Source organism: Calypte anna, chromosome 2 (assembly GCF_003957555.1).
Source record: "Calypte anna isolate BGI_N300 chromosome 2, bCalAnn1_v1.p, whole genome shotgun sequence".
Lineage (NCBI taxonomy): Eukaryota > Metazoa > Chordata > Aves > Apodiformes > Trochilidae > Calypte > Calypte anna.
In genome coordinates, this window is record NC_044245.1 from 131422486 (window position 1) to 131447121 (window position 24636).

Genomic DNA, 24636 nt, shown 5'->3' on the forward strand with positions numbered 1-24636 from the left:
TATATTCAGTAATGAAAGTTGCATTCCCCACACTGTAATAAATATAACTTTAAAATCTTTATGATTAACAACCTTTTTTTTGGAAAAACATTTTTTTAAAGAAAAATTGGTGTAGGACAACAAGTGAAATGGTATTTGATTACCTGCTACTGAATTTCACTCTGGTAAATTGGTGCATGGAGAATACAGATTTACTGCATCTTGAGTAGTCTTGTAAACTTTTATGTTATGTTTTTTACGTATGCGTATTACTTATGTGTACGATGTGTTATTCCTATCAGTGATATTGGTAGATACGTGCACCTGGGTCACTAACAGTCATCATGTTACAGTCATCTTTATTTCCAAAAATATGGTTTAATGTGATGCAACTATTGTGGTATATTTTACACAACCTTTAGACAAAACTACGTAACTAAAATATTATTGCTGTTGACTTAAGTGCTTTTCTAGCACTCCTGTGGTGAAACTTGTTTTGTTTTGTTTGTTGGTTTTTTTGTTGTTTGTTTTTTTGTTTGTTTTGTTTTAAGTTACACGAGATACGAAATTAGAGTATTTGTGGTTTTTGTAAGATGAAAATTTTCTTTCCAACTGCTGTTACTGTTCTTAAAAACTTAGGAAAAGAAGAAAGCGAAACCAAAACCAGGCTCCATTCAAACTAACAACAGTAGTAAAGTAAAATATAAGAATTTCATTAAGTTTTATTTAAAATAGATACATTCAAATTAATTCTAGCTGTTTAAAATTGATCTTTGTTAGGAGGTTGGGTACCAGTAGTATATGTAACTCACTTTTTTGACCCAAATCTCACCAGACACTTGATATTGGGTCCTCATAATTACACAAAATTACATTTAATAACAAATCTTGTGTGACTAGTGGACAATTTTGCTTTGAAAAGAATTGTCCAGTATTTCTGATTCAAATCCTACTATTTTAGGTTCATTTTTTTGTTTTCTCCATAAATCACCTGCCTGAAATACCCACATATATGCAGGATTTATGAGGTTAAAATGTATTAAACTGGAGAAAAAAGATTTTACCCAAATAAACCCTTTTTTTTTTTTTTTCCCAGTGAACGTAAATACACATGGTTTCAAAGACTAATAACCTAAAATTTTGTTGACAAGCTATCATTTTGTTAACACCCTGACCATCCTGAGTCCAGGCAGTTGTGCTAATTTAGTGGCCTTGAAGAAGTGTCAGCCTCCCACGTGAAGCTTTTCAGCCTGTCTCTAGCATGAGCAGTGAGATTATAAAGAAGTTGGGGATTTTCAGATTGTGTAATAGAGACAGTAGAGTGACCACAAATTGTGCAGGACAGATGACAATGTAGCTTCTTAAAGAGAAAAAAATGGGTATGTCTAGGTTTTGGGGTTTTTTTTGAGAGAGGAATCCACTTGCAGAACAAACCAGTTAAATTCAAGGAGTTTTTTACCTATATCCCCAGTCTCTGAAACTGGATTTGGAAATTTGTTCTTGTGAAGAATTATGTAATATGAGCTGCTCCTGAATGAGAGACAAATGAATAGACAAACTTCTATCAAAGAAATATTTACTATGGCTTAAGGACACCTTAAAACTTGCTTGCTCTGTTTAACTCCTTAACTTGTCAGGCTTTTTATGCATCAATTGTGTCTGTGTTTTGTTTTACTGCGGTTTTAACATATGCTGCAAGTTACCTACTCTGATCTTGCAACTATTAAATATGGTGTCAGGGATGAACAGCTGACAACTAGTGGGTAAGTTACCCAGAGCAGATCAGACTGGTGAAACTCCTAGTTCAAGAATGCTGATAATGTGACAACCTGGAAAAGACTTCTGGAACTATTAAGTTTGGAAGACACTTCTTCTCTGAATGTATTTCCTTATGTAAATGTTGTTTGCACAGGGTGAATAGTGCTAGTCTTCTAGCTATTTTTATTGCCACACTGACAACTTTGCTTGATCCAAGACTTTCTATTAATTATTGCTTCATAATTTTTGCTTTTCCCAGTTTTTGTACGTGCATCATTCCCTCAGCAGCCACAAGATACCCCAGTGGGAAGCAGCTGGTATATTCCACATGGTACTAATTATAATGCTGGCGGTTGCAAATTCCCATTTAATCTGTGATAACCAAAATACTCTTTTGTTTGCTAAATATAGGAAAAAACTGCAGTAGCCCATTTTAAACAACGTGGTAGGTTTGTACAAACACTAGATGTCTAACATTGACCTTTTAATCTCTCTTCCCTGGTGGAGGCCTCCTGCTTGCAGTTTTGGATAACCTTCAAAAGAGGGCATTGATCCATGAATTAATTATTGGAACTGCACGTAGCATAATGGCTACGATTCAATGTGTGGTACTTACTTATTATTGCAGTTGTACCACAGTCATTTCCTCATGTGCTGATTTGTGATTTTCACACTCATTTCATGGTTTTCTATCAACAAAATAAAAGCAAAGAGTAAGTCTGACCAAGCTAGGAAATGTGTGAGGAGTTTGGAAGCTTTCCTTTGTGGAACACGTAGTATCTGCCTTACAATAGGAAACAGTTTGCCCCAAGAGTTCATATGCTACGATAATCAGAATCTGATTTACTGTGCTGCTTCTCCAGTAATCAAAGTGTACTGTAAGACCCTTCAGGTTTAGAGTTGAAAGTATAGAAATGTTGAACACTATGTTTTCATTTGCAGTGAACAACATTTTAGTATACATTTTCTAAGAATATTAATGGCAAATTTTCACCCCAAGTCTTGTTTTTTTTCTGGAACCTTTAGTAAAACCATCCTATTTCTGGTTATCATCTACCTGTCAGATTAGCCTTAACCTTAAAAAATGTATTATATTTATGGATGATGTTCATCTGAGGGTCATGTAGGGAGCTCATCTAGCTGGGACTGCAAACAGGAACATGTAAAGGGCTGGGCTAATCCATAAAGTGTGAATGTTGCTTTCTTGTTTTTCTTGGATCTTTAACATCACTTTTGGTTGGACTTCTGGGATGTTTAACCTCGTGAGCTTGGATCTAGATTAGGTTTTAAGTTTATTCTGTGTTACAAGTATTGTTTCAAGTCTGAGAACACAACTTCTTCACCTGCTTGTTCACCAATACCAACCTCTCAGCTACCGATGATTGAGAATTTTATGGAAGCTTCTGATATTTCTCTTACAAACAGGTCAATATTAGTAATGAAAATCACCTGCGCACATCTTCAGGAAAATCTTTCCTTTGAAAAGAAATTATTTTATTGTTCAAAATAGGATCCTTCTTAATTCAGCTATATATACTATCTTAATAAAATTTGGAGTAGTCATGTAAAAGAAATACTTTAACTGTGATTGAAATAATAACACTGAATGTTGTAGGTGAATGTCTTTATAGCATCACTAGGATTATCAGTGCGAAGAATCAATTAAAGTAATATGTAAATATTTTACATTTATCTAGTTGAAATGGCATTTATTTTTAACCACCTTAATTCTTTTCTTGGAGTTCAGCATACATGATTGAACTTAATCCGTAGAGGTGCTCTCTTTCAAGAAAACATCTGATTTTACATGTATTTGACTGCATGACTGTATTAATTCCACTGCTTTGTGTGGCTGTGTTAGTTCACCTGTTTTGTCAAGAGTGAGTGTAAGCAAAGTTATGTATCATGTATGCATGTCTTGACTTGTGGTGTGTGAGCAGATAGTCACTGAATACTAATCTTTTTTTAAAGTTTGCCACTTGGCACATTATTAGGATATTATTATTATTAGAGATTTAGAAAATGAAAAGAAACAGTCCATAGCAATCTAGGAAAACGGATTAATGGAACTTGTCCTCCAAGACAGGATAGTGGAAACCTGTGAAGGAGGCAGGAGCTGATAATCTCCCCCCTTTTTCAGCACAGTCCCTGGTTGGACCGAGGCTATGGGTGTCCCTGCAGTAGTTTAGGTGTAGTTATGCACTGAATGCCACTTCTGGTGAGAAAAAGTGGGAGATGGAGAGAGGAGACGAGAGGGGGATGAACTATACATATATATATATATATATTTCTTTAAATCCTATTTTATTTTCAGTGCAGTTTTCCATAGGATCTGGGGGAGCAAGTTTTTCTATGTTAAAAAATATTGGTAAATTCTTTAAAAAGGTTATGATCACTTACTGTGAGAATGGGAATATATAAATTCCCAGGTACATAACAATCAAAATATTTTAAAAATGCTGAGGATCAAAATCATTTGCTTTTGCTTTCCTTACCAGCATCCCGTGCAGGCCTCAGCCTGGTCCATGTTGGGTCATTGTTCTGTTTTGACGTAATTTACGATTTTGGATCTACAAGAACAAAATCCAAACTCCAAGGGTCAGGTGCAAGCATTGAGTGCTTACGAATAGCAGAAGCAAAGTGGCCCATGAAGATGTGGCAAATATGTTGTGAGGCAAAAGAGAAGGAGTGGAGAGAAAAGAATGAGAGAGATAGAGAGAGGAAGAGGGAAGAAGGGAGGGATATCACTCCCAGGCATCCAGTGATCTTTCTTTGGAATGGTGATCCACGTCCAGAGGGGGCAAAAGTCAGGTGCAGGGTGTTGGGTCGGTGCTAAGCGGCCACAGTGATCATTTTGGTGTTCCTTATACACACCGAGGTTCCCACTGCTCCCAAGGTTGATTCAGGGCCCTTGGAACATCGTCCCTAAAGTTTCCCATTGCTCTCCAGGCTGATTCAGGCTCCAGGAATTTCTCCTCTCAGGAAGGTCCCCCTGCCCCACTGAAGAGGCTGTTGCTGGCTTGCTTTACTGACGGTAGTAGATAGAAGAATAGAGCAGTATTGGGAGTTTAAAGGGCTAAATTTTGGTTTTTTTTTGTGTTAGTGTTTTTACTACCTTTTCTCCTGCTTCTGTTTTTCTTGTTCTCTTCCCTCTCTTTTCTATCCTGTCCAATTAATTCTCTGTGCCAGTGGGACTAGCCATAATCTTTAAAGAAATTTTTAATACACAGAGTGGATCTAACATCAGTGTTCACTGAGACTTGAGATCAAACCTAATGATGTTACCTACTGGAAAAGATCAGAGGGATCTGGCACTTGCACTGTGTGGGCATGCAGAGGAACACAAGAGGAACAGTACTATGAATGTTTCAAAGCCCAGAGTGCATGAATATTTCCTGATGGTGAAGTGCAAAGTGCAAAAATTCTTTTTTGTTGACAAGTAGTAAAATCATGGTTTGTTTTCAAGTGAAGCAGTATATGGAGTTATGATTTGTGCAAAAGCTTCATAGTCTTTTAACATTTTAGAATTGCTTAGGTCCTTGAGCCAAGTGTTAAGTGAATTCCTGTAACGACAGAAATACAAAAATATATAGGTGGTAAAGCAGTCAATATTTTCACTGTTAGAGTGCATTGTCCCAGTCAGTGTTGATCAGACATTTTACCTGTAGCCTGTTGGTGGATTTAGTATACAAGTATCACCTCGAAATTGTTTCCAGTGAATAACTCAGACTGGTGGTGTTCTTGGCAGAGCTTTTAGAGGGTAAGAGTTGTGGGAAGATGGTCTGGAAGAAGCAGAATACAATCATACTGCTCGGGGTTTTTCAGTCTGAGTAAATTCAGGTTTGAGGTTTGTTTAATCTGTCAATCCGATCTTCTTGAGCAATTATTAGTTGCTGATTTTTGAAAGGAAGGAAGAAAGCAATGTATATACCTGGGAGTATACAAAGTCATTCTTGTAATCAAGGAAAATACAACACTATGTGTGTGTATAGATAGTATTTAAGCATCTGGAGCCTCTTCTGTCTAGAAAAAGCTATTTAAACAACACTATTATTAAAAATGCATTCTGTGTATTTAATCTGGTGTATATCTGCTGGGGGGGAGGTATAGAGGCAATTTCTAGATTTTTTTTGTTTGTTTTGGGGGTTTGTGGGGTTTTTTTTTGGTACTGGAACATTTCTTTGTATATACATTTTTGAAGTGCTGAAGAGGCAAAACTATGCTAGAAGATGTTTTACTGTGTGCTGCATACTCAGTTTTCTCTTTCCACTGTTAGTTATGGAAAACTTTAGTGTGTCTTGATGTCCACTTATTTAGTTCTTTTGTAGTCAGTAGACTGTTTATAGAGGTATTCAGTGTAATAGTATTTGGAGAAGATGTGGAGATTTAATTTTCTGTCCAGCATTAAGCATCTTCTGAAATTAGGAACCTGCATTCCTTGTTTAGTTAGGTGAGGTAGTATTCTCCATTAGAGATATCCAGAATATTGATTTAGGAAAGTTTTGGGGTTTTTTGAATAAAAAAGGAAAATAGATTCTAACTTGGCATTTAAGACACTTATCTGCAATAAGAGCATGAAAATATTTTTGTATCTGTCTCCATACTTGGAGAGGTGGTGGAGAGGAATTACATAGCACATCTGCTTGCTCACTCATATTCAAGCATGTATTACAGATAGAATATTTTCCTCATGACAATGGACAATATTAGCCAGCACGATACAGACCTACTGTATGTATTATCTAATTTATTATCTTTTAGCAAATCCTAGTAACTTTTATTCAGAGTGAAAAAATTTCTTAGCTTTCCTTCCTTAATATTCTTTAATGTTGTATGCAGACCCTGACATAATTGTAGTCTGAGAAATATGGTGAAGGTTTTCCTCTATCAGTTCAGTATATTACATTTTAAACAGTACGTTACATGCTACAAATTCACCTTGGATTATGGTAGCCAGTTTGGTGTAAATAAAAAAAGAACAGATTATAGTTAACATAGTCAAAGCACCTTCCTTTGCATTTATACCTCAATGTGTTGCTGGAAATCTAATATTATTTCCAAAGAATTGGAAGCCAGTTGTAGAATATTATCAATTTAATTTTGCAACTAAAAATGTTAGATATTTGGCATTTCCCATTTTTAATCCTAAGTGAAAGAAAGTGTACAATGCACCCTATTGTAAATATATGACACATATAAAGTGAATTTCTTTATACTCAACATAAGAACTTACTTTTGCCCATTTGATACAGATGATAGAATTTCAGGGTAGTTGTTATCCAACATGTTGCACTCAGTTGTGCAAACTTATCTTTTTAGGGTCAAAGAGGAGCAAAAACCCCAGCCGACACAGTAAGTAAAATATCTTAAAAATGCAGTAGGCTTGACTTCTCTACCTTTGCCGTGTTCTGCTTTCTGCACCTTTGATGGTATTAGCTTTCACTAATACCTGATAGGCTGCAGGTAGTTTGTCATCTGCTTCCTGACTGGCTTGTAAGAGAGCTGCCTGCAGCTTCTTACTTCATCCACATGTTAGCTGGATGTAGGTTCTTGCTGCCTGCTTGTGAACTGGTGAACTGTAAAACTTTATTTCCCTTCTGTCCTTAGTGGCTGACTTAGTATTGCAGCTGACATCCCCATTGGCTCTAGCTTTTCCGCCTGTATATTTCTGTTAGCATTGGATAAGAAAACATTTAAACTAGTGTGGTTTTCTTGGTTATTCAGTCACATTATTTGCTTATTTAAACAGGTGGTTTCCCTTTAGTGGGATCACTGAGCTGGTAACTAACGTTCTTCAACCACAGCAAAAACAGCAAAATGAAAAGGAACCCCAGACGTAAGTAAGCTGCTCTCTGTAGACTAAGTAATGTCTGTATAGCTTTAGAACATACCCTCAGTATGCTTAAAATAATTGGCCATTTGGGACATCCTGCTGAGGTCATTTTACCAAATGACACTGTTTGCTTTCTGACCCCTCATTTGCAACGGGAAAACTGAAAATCAGGTTGTACGCTCATTAACAGTAACAAGTGATTACAATACAAGCTAAGGAGTTACTGCTGCTCCATTTGTCTTTTTCTGGAAATTTTCCATACATCAAGCTCTCAATGAAGTGATGTGTTTCCTGTGCATGAGAAGCTGGAATGAGAAGACATGTAATATCATCTATAGTATGTCTATGCACATGCATGGTATTTGTAATACTGGAGATGATGCATAGAATGCTATACAAATCTACATAATATGTATGAGGAGCTTTTTAAGGATGAGGAAAATGTAATTTCATTTTTTTCATGCTTCTAAATTATCTGTAAAGTTTTGAAACTTTGCAGATATAAGGTGAAATCTTGGGTCTGTCAAAGCTGAGGGAATTTTTACTTTGATGGGGCCGCTCTTTCATCCATGGACCTTTTACAGTGCTAAGTATGTGTAAGAGCCATATGAATAATTTTACTTTTCTTTAAGATTTAACAGAAACAGGCAAAGCTAGGACATCCAGTCTTAGAGTAGAACCTAAGGTGTGGAGCTGAAAATATTTTATTCATAAACAAAACCTAAAAGTATTTATTATTTAAAATATTCTAATTCTTAAAATGTGGCTTCTGTTATTCATTAAACTTTAAACAGTTAAGTTTCTTCCTTTTCTTTGTTGTAATGGGAAATGCCTTGTAAGTTCACATAATAAAAGTTTGCTTCTGAACCCATGCATAACTAGTTTAAACATGTACATAACTTAATTTTATTAAGTAGTTTCCTGGCAGAATCACATTTGGTTTATTTTAAAATATGTATATTTAAATGTTTTTTCAAACTTGCAGGACATGAAAGCTAAGATACCACTCTTATATTCCCAGTTTCCCTAATGTTTTTTTCTGCTTACCAGTGTTGTACATATGAGGCATATGGCTTAGAAGAAACTGGAAACACCATATACTCAGTGTAAACAGTTGAGTTATAGTTGCCAAAGAGTGTTTATAAGTGGTTACTGCTATTATGAAAGGATTTTTTTGAACAGTGCTCTCTTTGGGAACTGGCTTTGTTGAGGGTTTGGATTAAATAATTAGGAAATGAATTAAGTTTTATACTTGGTGTATTTACAGATAATGAAAGGCTGGGAGAAGTGTAGCATCTAATAGCAGGATTATATTCCAAAATTTTTCTGAAAAATCCAAGCTATAGTTATTATATTATGATACCATTCAAAAGCAAGGTGGTGTAGTTGTGTATTGTATGTGTAGGATAGAGAAAAATGGTGTAGGTAGAAGTTCATTGACAGAGAATTTGGGAGCCATAATAGTATTTAAGTTGAGCAGGAGTCAGTATAGTGAAGGAGATAAGTATACTGAAATGTATAGACACTGGCCTCGAAGCTCTGTGAAAAACATTCTCATACTGCTAGGCTTTGGTAAGATCTCATCTGGAATTGGTTGCTGGTTTTCAGACACCATCCCTCAAAAATGATGTGGAGCACTTGGGACTGAGTGGAGAGTAATAAGAATTAGATGTCTAAGAATCATGGCATGTATAAGGAAAGATTGAAACCTAAGTAGTGATTTAGCCTCCTGAAGAGAAAGTCCCAGGGGTTAAAGGAGATGGACAAATCTTGAATCATGCAGAAGGTTGCTGAAAGAAACTCTCTTCTCAGTGCCCCTTGTGGAGAAGAAGAAAGGAGTAAACTTACCTTGCATAAGGGAGGATTCAACTTGGTAGGGAAATTTTTTTAATGCAAAGAAAACTTAAAAGGTTAGTTTGCCTAGGGCTTGTGTGGAAAGTCACTAAAAATCTTAAGGAGTAGGTTTGGCAAATATCTGTTAGATGAGACACAAGTATAGCTGGTCCTGTGCTGGGACAAAAGAATGGAGTAAGTGACTTTTTAAGGTGTCTTCCAGCACTGTCGCTGCAGCCACTACGCTTGTGAAATGGAAGTAATGGGAAGTTTAATACTCTACTGTATTTATTATTTTCTTAAGCAGTAAGATGAAAGAAAACCAGAATGTAAATGAGATTATAAAAATATAATATGCAGCAGAGATAAAAGAAACAGGAGGTTGTGGCTATTTAGAAGTAAAATATAATTCCACAAAATAGCTTCTTATATTACTTGTAAAACTGCTTTTGTCACCATCATACAGTACATTTGAGGTACCTGAACAACATCAATTGTGTGACTCTGTTGACTGATTATGACTCTTACTACTATAAGGCTATTAAATTTACTGTTCACAGAATTAGATCATGGCTGCCTGACTTGTAGAGATGCCCTGGACTTTTTTTTTTTTTTTCCAGATTTTGTCCATGTAATATTCAATAAACAATGTTAGTGAGACCAGGATGCTAGTCATGAATATGGTGGAACTCAGTTTTATCAGAAGGCAAAGATAAACATATTTGGGACAGGTAAATACAGTGAAAATAAGAAATTTATTCCTATATTTAAAGTGGAATTCAACTGGTATACTTTAATCCTAGAATCACAGAACAGTTGAGTTGGAAGGGACCTTAAAAATCATCCAGTTCCAACTCCCCTGCATGGGCAGAGACACCTTCCACTAGACCAGGCTGCTCCAAGCCCCTTCCAGCCTGGCCTTGAACACTTCTAAAGAGGGGGCATCCACAGCTTCTCTGGGCAGCCTGTTCCAGTGTCTCACCACCCTCACAGTAATGAATATCTAAACTAAATCTAAACCCTTTTCCAGTTTAAAGCCATTCTCCTTTGTCCTGTTACTATGTGTCCTTGTAAAAATCTCTCCCCAGCTTTCTTGTAGCCCCTTCAGGTACTGGAAGGCCACTATAATGTCTCCCCAGAGCCTTCTCTTCTCCAGGCTTTGTCTGGAGAACAGAATTTTTCCTTGGGTATATACATATAGGTGTAAGTAAATCCATTGCTATCTAGGCAATACAGACTGCAATATGTTCTAACATAGTTAAGGCAGCTCCTAAAAGCTTTCTGTTATCTGTTTCAATTTTTGAAATTCCACAGAGTCTGTGGATGCCATGGGCTTAGGAGCTACTAATATGCTGACAACATCCTGCTTTGAATTGCTTTCCAAAAGAAATGGACAGTACCCCTAGAGGGATGACAGGTTGTCTGAATGAGATAAGCAAATAGATTTAGAAAATGCTGGCATAAGCTGAACTTAAACAAGTAAGACGTGATACTCTTCCTGTAATAAAAGGAAACCACGTTAAGCATGCAGCTGAATCTGCAGCCTCAGCCTTCAATGGAACCTGCCTTTAGGACAGTGGCAAAAAGGGGTTCTTGCAAAACACCCAGGCTATCCACTTATTTTGGCATTGGCCATAAGCATAACAGATACTGTTTAGTTGTAATTTTGTGAAGATTTAGATGATACAGAACATACAGTGAGTTCAATATGTATGATGTTTATCAAAGCTTGTCATAAGAAAATCAAAACTGCTGGACAGGATTATACCAAAGCTGATGCCCTCTACTTGTGGATTACTTGTAGTAATTTAGTCTTTTTCCTTAATGACATGGCAAGCTATATTTTGTGACTAAAAGGGACATGAATTTTGTTTTACTTGAAATATAACTGTACTCCTATTTTTACCAGAAATTATTCCAAGAAATGCATAAGATTTTCTTGGCTTGCTAAATAAAAATTGATCTTGTTTTCTCTAATGTTCATGATTGTTTTAGAGTGCAAAAGTTCATCTTTTGACACAAAACTGGGTGAAGTGGCTGACACTCCAGAAGGCTGTGCTGCCATTCAGAGGGACCTGGACAGACTTGGGAGTTGGGCAGGGAGAAATTTAATGTATTACAACAAGGCCAAGTGTAAAGTCTTACAACTGGGAAAGAAAAACCCCAGGTACCAGTATAGGTTGGGGACTGAGCTGATGGAGAACAGAAGAGGTGAAAGGGACCTGGGGGTGCTGGTGGATGGAAGGATGACCATGAGCCAACGATGTGCCCTTGTGGCCAAGAAGGCCAATGGCATCCTGGGGTGCATTAGAAGGGGAATGGTCAGCAGGTGGAGAGAGGTTCTCCTCCCCCTCTACTCTGCCCTGGTGAGGCCACATTTGGAATATTGTGTCCAGTTCTGGGCCCCTCAGTTCCAGAAGGACCAGGAACTGCTTGAAAGAGCCCAGTGCAGAGCCACAAAGATGGTTAAGGGAGTGGAACATCTCCCCTATGAGGAAAGGCTGAGGGAGCTGGGTCTTCAGCTTGGAGGAGACTGAGGGGTGACCTCATTAATGTTTATAAATATGTAAGGGGCGAGTGCCAGGAAGATGGAATAAAGCTTTTCTCAGGGCTGATTAATAATAGGACAAGGGGCAAGGGTTATAAACTGGAGCATAGGTGGTTCTGTATAAATATAAGAAGAATTTTTTCACTGTGAGGGTGACAGAGCCCTGGCACAGGCTGCCCAGGGAGGTTGTGGAGTCTCCTTCCCTGGAGACATTCAAAGCCCACCAGGATGTGTTCCTGTGTGACCTGCTGTAGGTGACCCTGCTCTGGCAGGGGGGTTGGACTCGATGATCTTTCAAGGTCCCTTCCCACCCCTAACTTTCTATGTTGTGTAACAACATGTAGATACTAAATATAATTTCTGTCTCCTCTCTGGTGCTAAGTGAGCAGATTCCCTCAAGATCTAATGTGGAAGGCTGTGAATATCACTAGTTAAATTTTTGTTTCCCTTCACTAATAATCTTCTACTTTCCCATGCAATTTTCAGTCTGTTAAAGATACCTGCTCCTTTATTTCCTTTTCTGTATTCATCAGGGACTAAGCTGGCAGAGAAGTGGCTGTTTTGTTGAGGCAATCTTACTAGAAACCCTGCTGGAAATATTTAAAAAAAACTTGAATTTTTACACAGGGCAGACTCACTCTCAGGTTTCCTAGAGAGTGAAATGCAGATTCACTAGAAGTGACTATTCAGTGCTGCTATAGATGCTGCTGTGTGTAGAGTATTTTTCATGGATTATGCCTCAAATTTTAACCATTCATAGTGCATAGCTGTAATATTGTTGGTTTTTGTGGGAAATCCAAGGTTGCAGAAGTGATTTTTAAAATAGCTTTTGTTGTTTAAACCAATGAAATGTTGTTATAAGCAACATATTCATAGTTTTTTAATAGAGTGTCTATTTTGTTAAAATAATCTCTTGGTCAAATTAATGGAGATGATTTGGGAGAGACTAAACAAGAGAAAAGAACCTGGTTTATATTTTTTGTTCACCAGTTGAAACAAACTGTTGTCAGCTTTTTGCTGCTTTTAGCTTTCTCTTTAAGCAGGTAACATTTGTCTTCTAATACCAGAGTAGAAAATAAAGAATAAGGAAGTGGGGTCAGACTGAATAGTGGCCAGGTTCATGAGTCTTGTTGTGAACATTAATGAATACTGAAGTATGGATTTCCATTATATTATCTAAGTCACCTATCATAGCTTGCTTTACATATTTTTTTTGCCCACTCCTATTTTTTTCTCATTGTTTCAATATTCCCATTTGGAAAATGGTCTCAGCACAGAAACTGGGAATACAGTTAAGGCGCTTGAAACTGAAGGGAAGCTTGGGAGCTCAGCAGTTCTGCAACGCTCCTGCATAGACAGAATCCTACTCCAAAATCTAAAGGAGAAAAACATATGGTAGAGGAAGACTGTGCTTGGTGTATGGTCTGAAGGTGTAATGATATGATTTGGTGTTATTGTTTAGCCCCAGCCAGCAACTAAGCACCACACTGTTGCTTGCTCATTCCCTGCCCTAGTGGGATGGGGAGATAACTGGAAGGTTACTACATTTTCTTACCAGTTTTTGATCCTGCTCAATTAGAAATCTAGATAGTAAAGGTGGTATTGCTTTCAATACCAATTTAAACTGGGCCAAAGTTGTCAATTAATGAGGTATCAAACACTGCAAATCCCTGTAAGGAATTGTGGTTCTTGTAACATAAAGCTTGGTTATCAAAGCTTTTCATTTTTTTTGAGTGTATGAAAATAGCATCTTAAACATCCTCATAAATAAAAGGTATAGGCATTTAAGAGGAAGGATCTGTCAGCAACAGAGTATGAAGTTATGTGTTTATTTGTGACTTTAAAAGCTAAAATGGTTGTTTGTTGTTTCCTTATACACTCACCTCTGGCAGAAATAGTCACAGTGCACAGATTTATGTACTGTAGAGCAAACATGCAAATAGGGCCCCTGCAGTGTGTGTAGAACGGAGATCTGTCACATACAGTTTTCATCATTAACTGCAGTATCTCTGGGTTAGCTGGGAAAATTCTTTAATAACACAAAAAATATTTTCATAGCCTATCTTTTTCAAACTTAGGATTTCTCTTTTTCTAGTTCAAAGATATCTCTAGCCATTGCTTTCTGGCGAATTTTACCTTGCAGTGCATTTTATTTTGGCTCTCTGGGCTTGGCTACCATTAGAATTTTCTTACTTGTGGGTATCAGTTATTGTTGTCATTATTTTCTCTGATTCTTAACATTGTAAATTTCAGTTAATACTCATGGATTTGACGAGCATCTTGACTCATTGTCATATTGTCTTCATTATCTAGTTTAAAAATTTGTCAAAATAGATTCTTATGAGTCATTTTAATAGATTCTTGTGAGTCATTATTTTTAATAATAAGCTTAATGAGTCATTATTTTTAATAATAAGCTTAGTGACCAGACTCACAAAACCAAGGGATGTTGGAACTAGTAAGTGATTTTAGTAGAATTGATATATATCTGTATAAATATCTCTTCCCTAAAAAGAGGCTTCTGTGAATCATGCTTCTACCCTAGTAGTACTGCAAATGTAGAATATGTTAAAGAAGCACAAGATGGCAGAGATGGGTGTCTATCTTCATCACTTGGAAAATATTTTTATGGCACAGTTAATGTGGACTCATTTTGGCATTACAGCTTCTGTTTTCACATGAAAACTGCTGACTTGAATTCACTGTTGTGTTCAATTCCTATAAGTAGGCTTATATAATATTATAGGCTAAGAGCTACTTTCTCCTGGAATGGTTCTCTAGGCCTTTTGCATGAGGCTGTAGATTAAAGCAGTCCTTCAGTACCTCTTTTCAATTTATGTCTCCTACTTACCTTTTGAACTCTTTCATCCTCTTAACATTTCACCTGGACAAACTCAGAATGACTTTTGCCAAAGTGAAATAAAACCTCAGAATACTGAGTACCATACAGAAGGGTAGGACTAATGAGGAGATGCTAATTTTCTTTTTTTTTTTTTTTTCCCCTAGAGCAATAGCTTCCTCCTGGAGCAATCTCTGAGTTTGTTTTCTCCCGTTTTTTTTTTTTGTTTTTTTTTTTTTTTTTTTTGTGATTTTGCTTGTTTGTTTTTGTTTGTTTTTTTTGGTTTTCACATAAATTCATAGTAAAAAAGTTTTAATAAAAGATTCCTAGGTATCTTTTGCTGTACATGTTACTTAGTGATTGGAAAGTTTCTGAAAATTACTTAGGGGATGTTTTTTAGTTACATCTTAATGTTTGCTATTGAGTGCAAGTACTCAGAGGAGTTTGTACCTCTGCAAATTAGTTCTACAAATGACCCAGTTGCAGGTAGTACTGAACACTGCTATGAAGTATTGAGTGGTTCCAGCTGCTAATGATGCCAGTGGAAACAGCAGTTGTTTTTCATGCCAAGTTTCACATAGCTGTGGGTATTTTTGCTTATTTGCAGGTTGAAATCAGAACCAAACCTGTCAGTCATCAGTATCTGGGGAATTCCTGTCCCCTGGAGTCAGGAAGCACAATTAGGCTTGCTGGAAACACAGTGGGGCCTCCCAGCTTCAGAGCTTTTCAAAGGAAAGTTCAAATGTTCTCACGTTTCTAAACTCATACGTCCTTTCAGTAGCATTCCTGTTTAGCTGGAGCTATGAACCAGAGCCTTGTTTGTCTTGGGAAGATTTTATCCTCTCTTACATTTTTTTATTTTGACATAATTGTGGTGGTTGCTTGTATTACATGGTTTAGAGTGTGTGAGGGTGAGTAAAATCTTTTCATTTTTACCTCGCTTTATTTCTTTCATAAGGAATAGTCGGCGTATTTGGTCAATTGATAATAATGAAGTTCTCATGTCTCAATTGAAGATGTGTGGAGTGGCAGCAAGGCTAGAGGAAAGAAGTGCCTATTCATCCTCCTTATTTAAGGCAGGAAATTACTACACAGATTGAGAAAGGCTGACTATAAGATGCAGAATTCTGCCTTGTATACCTGGAGAAGACATGTTCTATAAGACAGTTTGGCCAAGTGCAGAATATTGTGATGTGGTTGTAGTCCTCACCATAGTTCTGGTTTTAGAGATTTCAGGATGACAATACAGATAGCCAAAAATCTCAAGTAAGTTCCAAAGGGAGCATAGTCCACAAAACATATCATGGCACCCTCAGTCAAGTCTTCTATTGTACAGATGAATGGATCTTTTTAATTTGTCAGTGTAATAATTCCCATTTACTTTTACAAGTGAATTAATGTGTGGTTTTCTGTGATCATAGTGGAAGTAATATGAATTATACAGAAGAAGGAAATTCACTTATGTCTTCCTGAAGATGTTTTACTGATTATGTTCTCTATATAGAGAAAGTTGAAGCAAATTCATAGTGATGTTGCTCTTGGAGTATCTTGGACTCAGAACAAACATAGACAGATGGTACCAGGGAGAGCTGATCAGAAGCCTGGGGTGAGGATGAGTACTACTGGCTACAAAGTCTCATCTATGAATAACATTAACAGCCGGTGAAGATTGTCACAGAGCAAAAAAGGAAAAAAAAAGCAGTCTCATGGAAACAAAAATTGAGTTTTTATTGTGGCCTGTTGGGAATTGTGGTCTGTCACAAACGTGATTCAATTGTTCCAAAATTTGAAAACTTGTCAGTACTTCCCATTCTTCATTTTACCTTTTTCTCATCCTTTAGGAAGCTTTAGATCCACTTATATATTCCCTGCTTCCACAGCTGATTTCTAATGACAATTTTATTTTAGGAAAGGGAAGTTCTTGACTCAGTGCAAGGGTATTCAGCAGAGAGAACTTGTGTTCTGTCAACAGGAACACAGTCAGACTTCTCATGTCAGGTGTACTTTGTCCATGGATACATTCTGTCCAAACAGTTTTGGAATTGTTGTTTTGCTCCTAGTACATAACTGGGAGATGGGGAGTTCACATGTTCAATTATTTCTAGTGCAGTGTTTACCAACAGGGAGAAAACCACTAAAATTTGTATGACAAGTCTGATTGAATGATAGAAGTCTGATTAACAGGTGACTTCAGAAAAAGTAAAATATTGTCTATTTCAACATTAAATATGTATTTAAGGGAACAAAGGTGTTCCAGACATGTTTCATTATAGGTAGTGAGGGCACTGCATTCTAATACTGGGATCACACCTTTATCTCTTCTGGTCATTTCCTGTTATCTCCTAGACATTGTCTTTTCCTCTCTTTTGACTTTACCTTTAGAGGCCATGGAAATATACATATATACAATAAACTTCTTTTTTGTGTGTTCATATTTGAAGAAAGATCCTACTTCCAGTGCTGGAAACCTAATGTTACAAAGATGAGATTAGTGACATTAGAAGGAAGAAAAAGTAGAAATTTATCAGTACTGATGTCATTCCTTTTTTGAACAGTAATGTCTGGTCAATCCTGGATACAAAAGACTTAACTAAATTAAGAGTGGCAATTGATTTTGGACTTCTGGGTTTATTTTCTTGAAGTGGTATTAACCATATTCTGCAGTAGGATTGACAACAGGTATTTCTCTCTCCAAATTGCATTCTGCAATGTCTTTAATTTAGTATAGCAGATTTGTTGAAGGGCCATGACAGTTGGGATTATGAACACCAGAACACTATCAGCAGGCCTGTTAGTGGGCTGCTATTGTTTTCTTGCAACCTCAATTTATACCCAATATTCCTGATCTCTTAATAGTTAAATAATAAGCTTTAATTGAGAGGTTGAAGGATATTAACACAGGATCTAGTTCTGATCTTTTAATTTGACAGTTACTTTTTTTTTTCTTTTTTTTGAGTGTGTGGTTTTGCATAACATAATTTGGAAAACTTGAGCATTATCTCAGAAACACTATTAGATAAGATACTATTTATACAGGTTTATAGGTACAAATCTCTTACATTTTAAAATATTATGAAATACTCTTTATCTAAAATGGAGAATTACTTCTGCAACCTAAATTAGCAATACCTTTCACTTCTGAGAAGTAAATTTTGAGTTCAGTGCACTTTCTGAGTAAAAGAAAGGTGTAGAGGCACAGGTTTAGATATAATTACTATGGGGACAATTTTTACACACCTTGTACATGACTTATGAAAAATGTTTTCTGTAGGTGAGACCATCTCTCTCCCTTTGAGATTTTTCCTCATAAAAAAATCTTAATTTGAGTTTCCATTTCAAGAACCATTATTCCATTTGTTTCTAGAAGATTTTACAGTAACATCATGAAAATAATCCGTGGTTTGATCCTACTTCTGGTTCCTTTAAAAATATGAACAGTATGGAAAATTACAGTCTTTTGAGAACTGGGAAACTGTCAAGAGCTTCTCCCCCTCTGTGCTACTGGTAATATGGCTCTACTGGAAGTAGTTTTTTGCAGATACAATCAAAACCCAGATGCACCAGAACTAATTACTACATGCAGTTCTGGTGGTGGTAATTCAGCATCAAGTACGTTGCTGAGATAACCAGAAGTGAAGCAGAATGGAGATGTGGTTATGGTAGCTTTCCTCTCATTACTCACATTTATTTCCCATTAGTTAAGGAAAATTATCAAGATAGGAACAATCCTGCCAGAGAGGTAAAAAGATAGGGGCTCCTTAATTATTGAAAGTGCTCATGAATGTTGTAAACAATGTGGAATGAACTCTCTCTAATCATGAGACTGTAATGTCAGGAGGTGTTACATTTCGGAGCCAAGACAGTCTGACCTATTATTGAGCAGGTATTTTTTTCAGCTGCAGGTGGAACTCTCTACTGAAAAATAATTTTGCCTTTCATAATCTGGATAAAGAAGTTTGACACAGGGGCTTATTTATTTTGGGCATTTCTGAACCTGTAGGCATGAAGTTAATGGCTTCTTTTTGTAAGACAACTGATGATGCAAATAAAGTAACCCGGGTGACTGTGAGAAATATTATCTCTGCTGGAGATGCCCTTTAGAAATGTAATAATGTTGCAATATGCTTAATTGCTGATGACTGAATGACTCTTTTTAAGGTACATTTGGTGTATACTGAATACCTTTAAAAGGCAGTATATGCAGTATATGCTTTAAAATGTAATTTAGCATACAGTAAATAAAACTATGATTTATGAGTATTTTGAAGCAAAAAGTAAGATTAACTGTTAACCTTTTTTGTATGTGAATTATTTGAATAAAACAGTGATTGGTATACTTTCTAATAACGAACCTGTTTGAAAAATCAAGGTGTAGTTATAAATATATATATATATATATAGGTGTGGCCCAGATTTCTTAAAATCTATACTTATTTGAATTCCTAACACAAACAATATCCTAACAGGACCACAAAACATGTTGGAACAGCCAACACAGTATTATATTTCTAATGTTTTTAGACTAATATAGTATTTCTGTTACAAAACATTTTTAGTGAGTGAATCAGAAAAAACATTTAAGATCAACATTGTTTTAGAACATAGACATTAGAATGGCAGGATATAAATAGACTGTAAAAGGAAATTTTTCTGAGAGCCAAATGTATTCCTCAGTGATTTCAATTTCAGGTGAGAATTTTTGTGTAGAAGATGACAGTCTGTGTGTGCCTGTGTCAACTGTGCATGAAAAATATCCAAATAGGAGCCTTAATTTTTGCATAGAGTCATAGAACGGTTTGAGTTAGAAGGAACTTTTAAAGATCATTTAGTTCCACCCCCTTGTATGGTCTTGGACACCTCCCACTGGACCAGGCTGCTCAAAGCCCCATCCAACCTGGCCTTCAACACTTTCAGAGATGGGGCATCCACAGTCTCCATGGGCAACCTGTTCCAGTGTCTCACCACTCTCATAGGAAAGAATATCTTTCCAATGGCTAACCTAAATCTACCCTCATCCAGTTTAAAACCCTTACCCCTTGTCGTGTCACTCTATAGCCTTGTAAAAACTCCCTCCCCAGCTTTCCTGTAGGATCCCTTCAGGTACTGGAGGGCCACTCTAAGATCTCCTCGGAGCCTTCTCTTCTCCAGGCTCCAAACATCCCCTCTCTCCCAGCCTGTCCTGACAGGACAGGTGCTCCAGCCCTGGATAATCTTTGGATGATCATCCTCTGGACTTACTCAAAGAGTTTTATGTCCTTCTTGAGTTTGGGGCTCCAGAACTCAGCACAAATATGTTCATAATTGATTAGCATAAAGTTCATAACATAGCAAGGGTGCTGCAGTAAGTGCAAAGTAGTCCTTATGCTAGTTTATGAACTGGTTTTCTGTTACAAAATAAATCATGAGATGTTATTTCCCTTCTGTTTAGCAATGAGCTCTGATTCTTCTTTCTGCCTTTTAACCTGGGAGTCTGTTGTGGCTAATTGACTTAAAAGTCTAAGAATTTTTGTTTCTGGATGGGGTTTTGCAATACCTAGACTACTGTAAGTGATGATAGTGGGGAGTTTCATGATTCAAGATTTATATGATGCTACATTTGATGTGCCTATTTTACAGCAATAATATATACTGCAGATTTTTTCATAGAAAGTGAGGACCGATGCTGTTAATCAGCAATATAAGATTGAATGATAAAAGCTTGACTCTTTGCTTCTAAGCACAGTTTCTGAAAACTGCACTACCAACTGTTCAAACTGCTTAGTGCCAGCAGTACATAATGTTGTTATGCTATGACTATAGCTGAAGTCTCAAATAGTCTCACCTATCATAATGTGTCTGTCTCTGATTGTGTTCTATTTAGTGTTCAATAAAGTCTGAGATCATTATCTTTACCCATAGATGTGACAATTCCAAAAGTTCCCTTCTGTCACTGACTTACTTTTCAAAACTCTTGAGGCAACTGTTCTTACCCACCAGAATTCACAGAAATCATTCAACTTGAAATTATCTGGATGTATAAGGCACACAGAGTGACTGCTTACATCTTGTTTCGTAACAACTTAAAAAAAAAAAAAAGCTGACAATAATTAACTATAATTTTAAATCTTTAATCATGTAATTTCTTACAATGACTTGGAGTACATATAAATTAGATGATAGCACAGCCCATCTTTAAGATTCCTATTCCTTTGCTCTCCCACATACACTTCCTGGCAGCCTACTTTTACTGGAAGTTCAACTACTTGCTCCTGCTCTTCACTGTCAGCTGAGGATTAGTACTTACAGTTTCAGCACTTTACCAAATCAGCTCCCTTGGGATAGAAGGGATTGCAAACACAGTGACAAGACATGGAACTGGAGATAAAATATTTTTAGTTGTGGGAGTGCAGTTGTGGAATGAACTTGGAGAGTTTCCCTGGAGAGTTAGGCACTGGAAGATTCCCTTTTTCAATTGTAGTTGTCATGGTTAATCTTTGAATGAGATCTAAAATTATCTGGGAAGTGTTGGCCATGTCAAAAGGATAAAGAGCAGAAGGAAAACTACCAGTATTGTGTATAATAGTATGGATTTAATTTACCTGCTTGATGCTTACACATTTACAAAGGGACTCCAGCTGAGAATTCCAGTATATGTGCAGAAGGTACAGAATCAGGTGGCAAAATATATTAGAAAATTTAGCTAAGAATGTTTATTTTAGAAACAACTAAGAAAAACATGGTGGGAATCTATAGACTCAAAATGGTTTAAAGAAGGTCTTTTACATTTTGTGTTTGTTTTTTTTGTTTTTTTTTTGTTTTTTTTAATTATGCAGGAGCAGCTAATAAGAATGAGGAAATAATACCCTAGCATAATCACCAAAATATTTGTATGAAAGTTGAAGAAACTTCTTTTGTAAGTTAGTATTTTAAGTAAGATTCAGCAATGGATAATTAGAACCTTCTCAGATACACTGAAAGAAAACACAGAAGGGTATGAAGATATTAAAAGTTGTAAAGTAACTTACATCTGGAGTCATGAAGGAACCTGCCTTGTTTCTGGGCACCTGATCTCATAACTGAGTTATGGAGAATATGGAGAAATTGGGTATCTTTGACTGAATGGTTGGGTCATTGTTAAACTATTGGAGTAATGTGGAATTCCCTTTATTTTTAAATGCCACTCTTGTTGCAGTCCAAAACAGGGACCCAGTTTGATGCAAACAAATGTCCAACTTTATTGAATCAGAAGGCGATATTTATACACTAATCTAAGAGCTAATGCCATGTATACATATTGCTGATTGGTGATTTCTACATCTCGTTACACACGTTTTAACTTGATTGGCTACAAAGCATTTAGCAACAATTAACTAACAAAGCTTATCTTTCACACATTTGAGCTTCTTTGTAGACATAACAATCGTGCCGAGTCCCTTAATCTAATCGTCTTGCTTACTCCTTAACCTTCGAGTGTTCTAACGTACTGGTCCCTGCAGTTACAAAAGTTGCTTTACGCAGAGCTGTCCTTGCGCTTAGCCCAGGGCCCATGGTCGAACCGTTCTATCAACAATTGCTCGGCACCAACAGTTCGAGATTGTACTGCCTCAATTCCCCCTTCTGACTGAACAAGATAAACTCTTTTCATGGCACGATTGAGCATCCGTTGAAAACATTGGAAGATACAAGGTAGCAATGTTAGCAAAAGCAAGAAAGCAAATAAAGCATAACAAACAGTCTTAACTAAACTTCTTAACCATCCTGTTAAACCCCATACTGAAAAAAGTTTATCAAACCAGTCCCAATTATCTTGTGATTGCAAATGCGTGATCCCTTCTTTAAGTGATTGTATTGCAGCATGTATTGATTGTGAGTGCTCAGAAAGATTCATACAACACATTCCATTAAAATCTTCACAAACATGACCTAAAAGCTAACAATAAAAAGAACAGTACAACAGAATAGCACAATCAACAATCAACATATAGACGAGGGATCCCTTAGTCGACATATAAACGATCACATGAATTACAACACCAGCAAAACATGTTATCAATACAACACAATACTAAAAGGACATTTCACACTGCAGTGGAAGGACTTTAACAACTTTTTAGTATGAGGAAGTTCAGATGTCCACTGGTGCATAGAACCAAGGGGGTAGAGGAGGCTTATCCGACAAAAATTGGTCGGGGGGCCCCAAAAGCGTCCCCAGACCCCTCCCGGATTACAGCACGGTGGAGTCCTAGTTTCCTCCATGGTTGCCAAATTGAAACCTAAAAAGCCAAATAAAATTGTTAAGAGACAAAACTCCAAGCCTATAAACAGCAAAGGCACACACACACTTTTTTTTTTTTTTTTTTTGACTCTGTGTTCTCTGTACGAGGAGCAGTTCTCACTTTCCTCAGCAACTTTTAGGCCATGGTCTATAAAAAAAACAAGCCCAGGGGAAGCAATAAAAGTTTGTTAGTGGATTTAGATACATTTTTAGAGGTATAATTATAAAAAAGGTCCAAGCCTGCGCTGCCACTGGTGGCCCGAATGGTGTTTGGGTCGGCATTAGCGCTGGCGGTTGTGGTTGCGGAAGATTGTGCATCTGCTGATTCGGCATGCAATTTGGTGTTGGAGCGCGGCGCCGACCCGCGCTCTGCCTCCCGTTTCCCTGGAGGGCATTCTGACGTTGAAGTATCACATTCCCATCTATATCAAACTTAGAACAGCAGTGGCTATTATAGTGCCGACCTTTTCGACACCGGCTACAAATAGGAATGAGTGTTCTAGCTCGACACTGCTTTTGCGAATGTCCCATTTTCCCGCAACCGTAACAAATAGGGGCGGACCCAGAGAATCTAGGCTGTGCTGGAGTGAGCTGGATATTTTTGAATGCCGCTGCCATAACTTCGTATTTATGTTCGGAAGACCCAAACCTATTACAGGCTTCCATCATTTCAACTAAAGTTGGGTTAGGATTAGGTAAAGTTTTCAAAAGCTTTTTGCAATCAGAATTAGCATTTTCAGCGGCTAATTTAAGAAGGAGAATGTTTCGGGCTTCGGCATTATCAACTTGTTTTTCTAGGGCATCCTGCAATTTTGAAATAAAATCCATATAAGATTCCTTTGGCCCCTGAGAAATTGTTGTAAAGGCTTTTTCAGGCTTATTTGCGTCAGGGATTTGCAACAAGGCTCTTTTTGCTATATGCATATTATCTATCAGTGCCCTTCTCGGAACATCTCGAGCCTGTCTCGCGGGGTCGCCAAACTCAGCCGTACCCATGAGATGGTTAATTGTAAGGGCTTGCAGCTGCTGGTTATCTCCGGCTGCATACTCCTGTAGCAGTTTTTCTGCCGCCGTTCTCCAACGCGATTCCCATAATGATTGTTGCGCGGGATTGAGAAGAAGAGCAGCAATAGATTTTAAATCATAAGGAGTAAGTACATGCCCCTCGCAAACGTTTGCAAACAAGCCTTGAAAATAGTGGGAGCTTAAGCCGTTTTCTGCTGCAGTGCGGCGAAGTTCTTTTACAATAGAGAAATTCAGCGCGGTCCATTGAGGTCGCCCCTTCCCGGCATACAACACAGGCGCAGCTATCATGGATCCTCTGTCTGTCCTACGTGGTTTCGGCTTTGGGGGGATTTCGATTAAACAAGCAATGTCCATATTCCCTGATTTTTGTGCCTCAACTTTAATCGCCGCCCATACACTTCGCGGGTCATTATAGTCATCAGGATACAGGTCAGGCTCTGATTCAAGATCGATAGGGTTTGGGTCAAAGGGGTCTGGCTCCGAATCCACATTCACCATAGCGGCAGTGGTTAGCAGCGGGGGGGCGGAAGGGGGGCCAGATGAAGTAGTAGAGTCTTTCCCTTTTA

At 37.3% G+C, this 24636-nt stretch overlaps 1 protein-coding gene across 21 annotated transcripts in view; it reads left to right on the plus strand.

Moving 5' to 3' along the window:
- Positions 1–24636, plus strand: part of RIMS2 (regulating synaptic membrane exocytosis 2) — a 419884-nt gene that overhangs the window by 49929 nt on the left and 345319 nt on the right. For 6 of the 21 annotated variants that reach the window (XM_030444594.1, XM_030444581.1, XM_030444591.1 and 3 more), the window contains exons 2-3: positions 7057–7089; positions 7487–7573. The exons of the other annotated variants lie outside the window; for them this stretch is intronic. In XM_030444594.1, coding sequence (XP_030300454.1) covers positions 7057–7089; positions 7487–7573 — 120 coding nt within the window. The remainder of the gene's footprint in view (positions 1–7056; positions 7090–7486; positions 7574–24636) is intronic. 21 annotated transcript variants of the gene reach the window in all.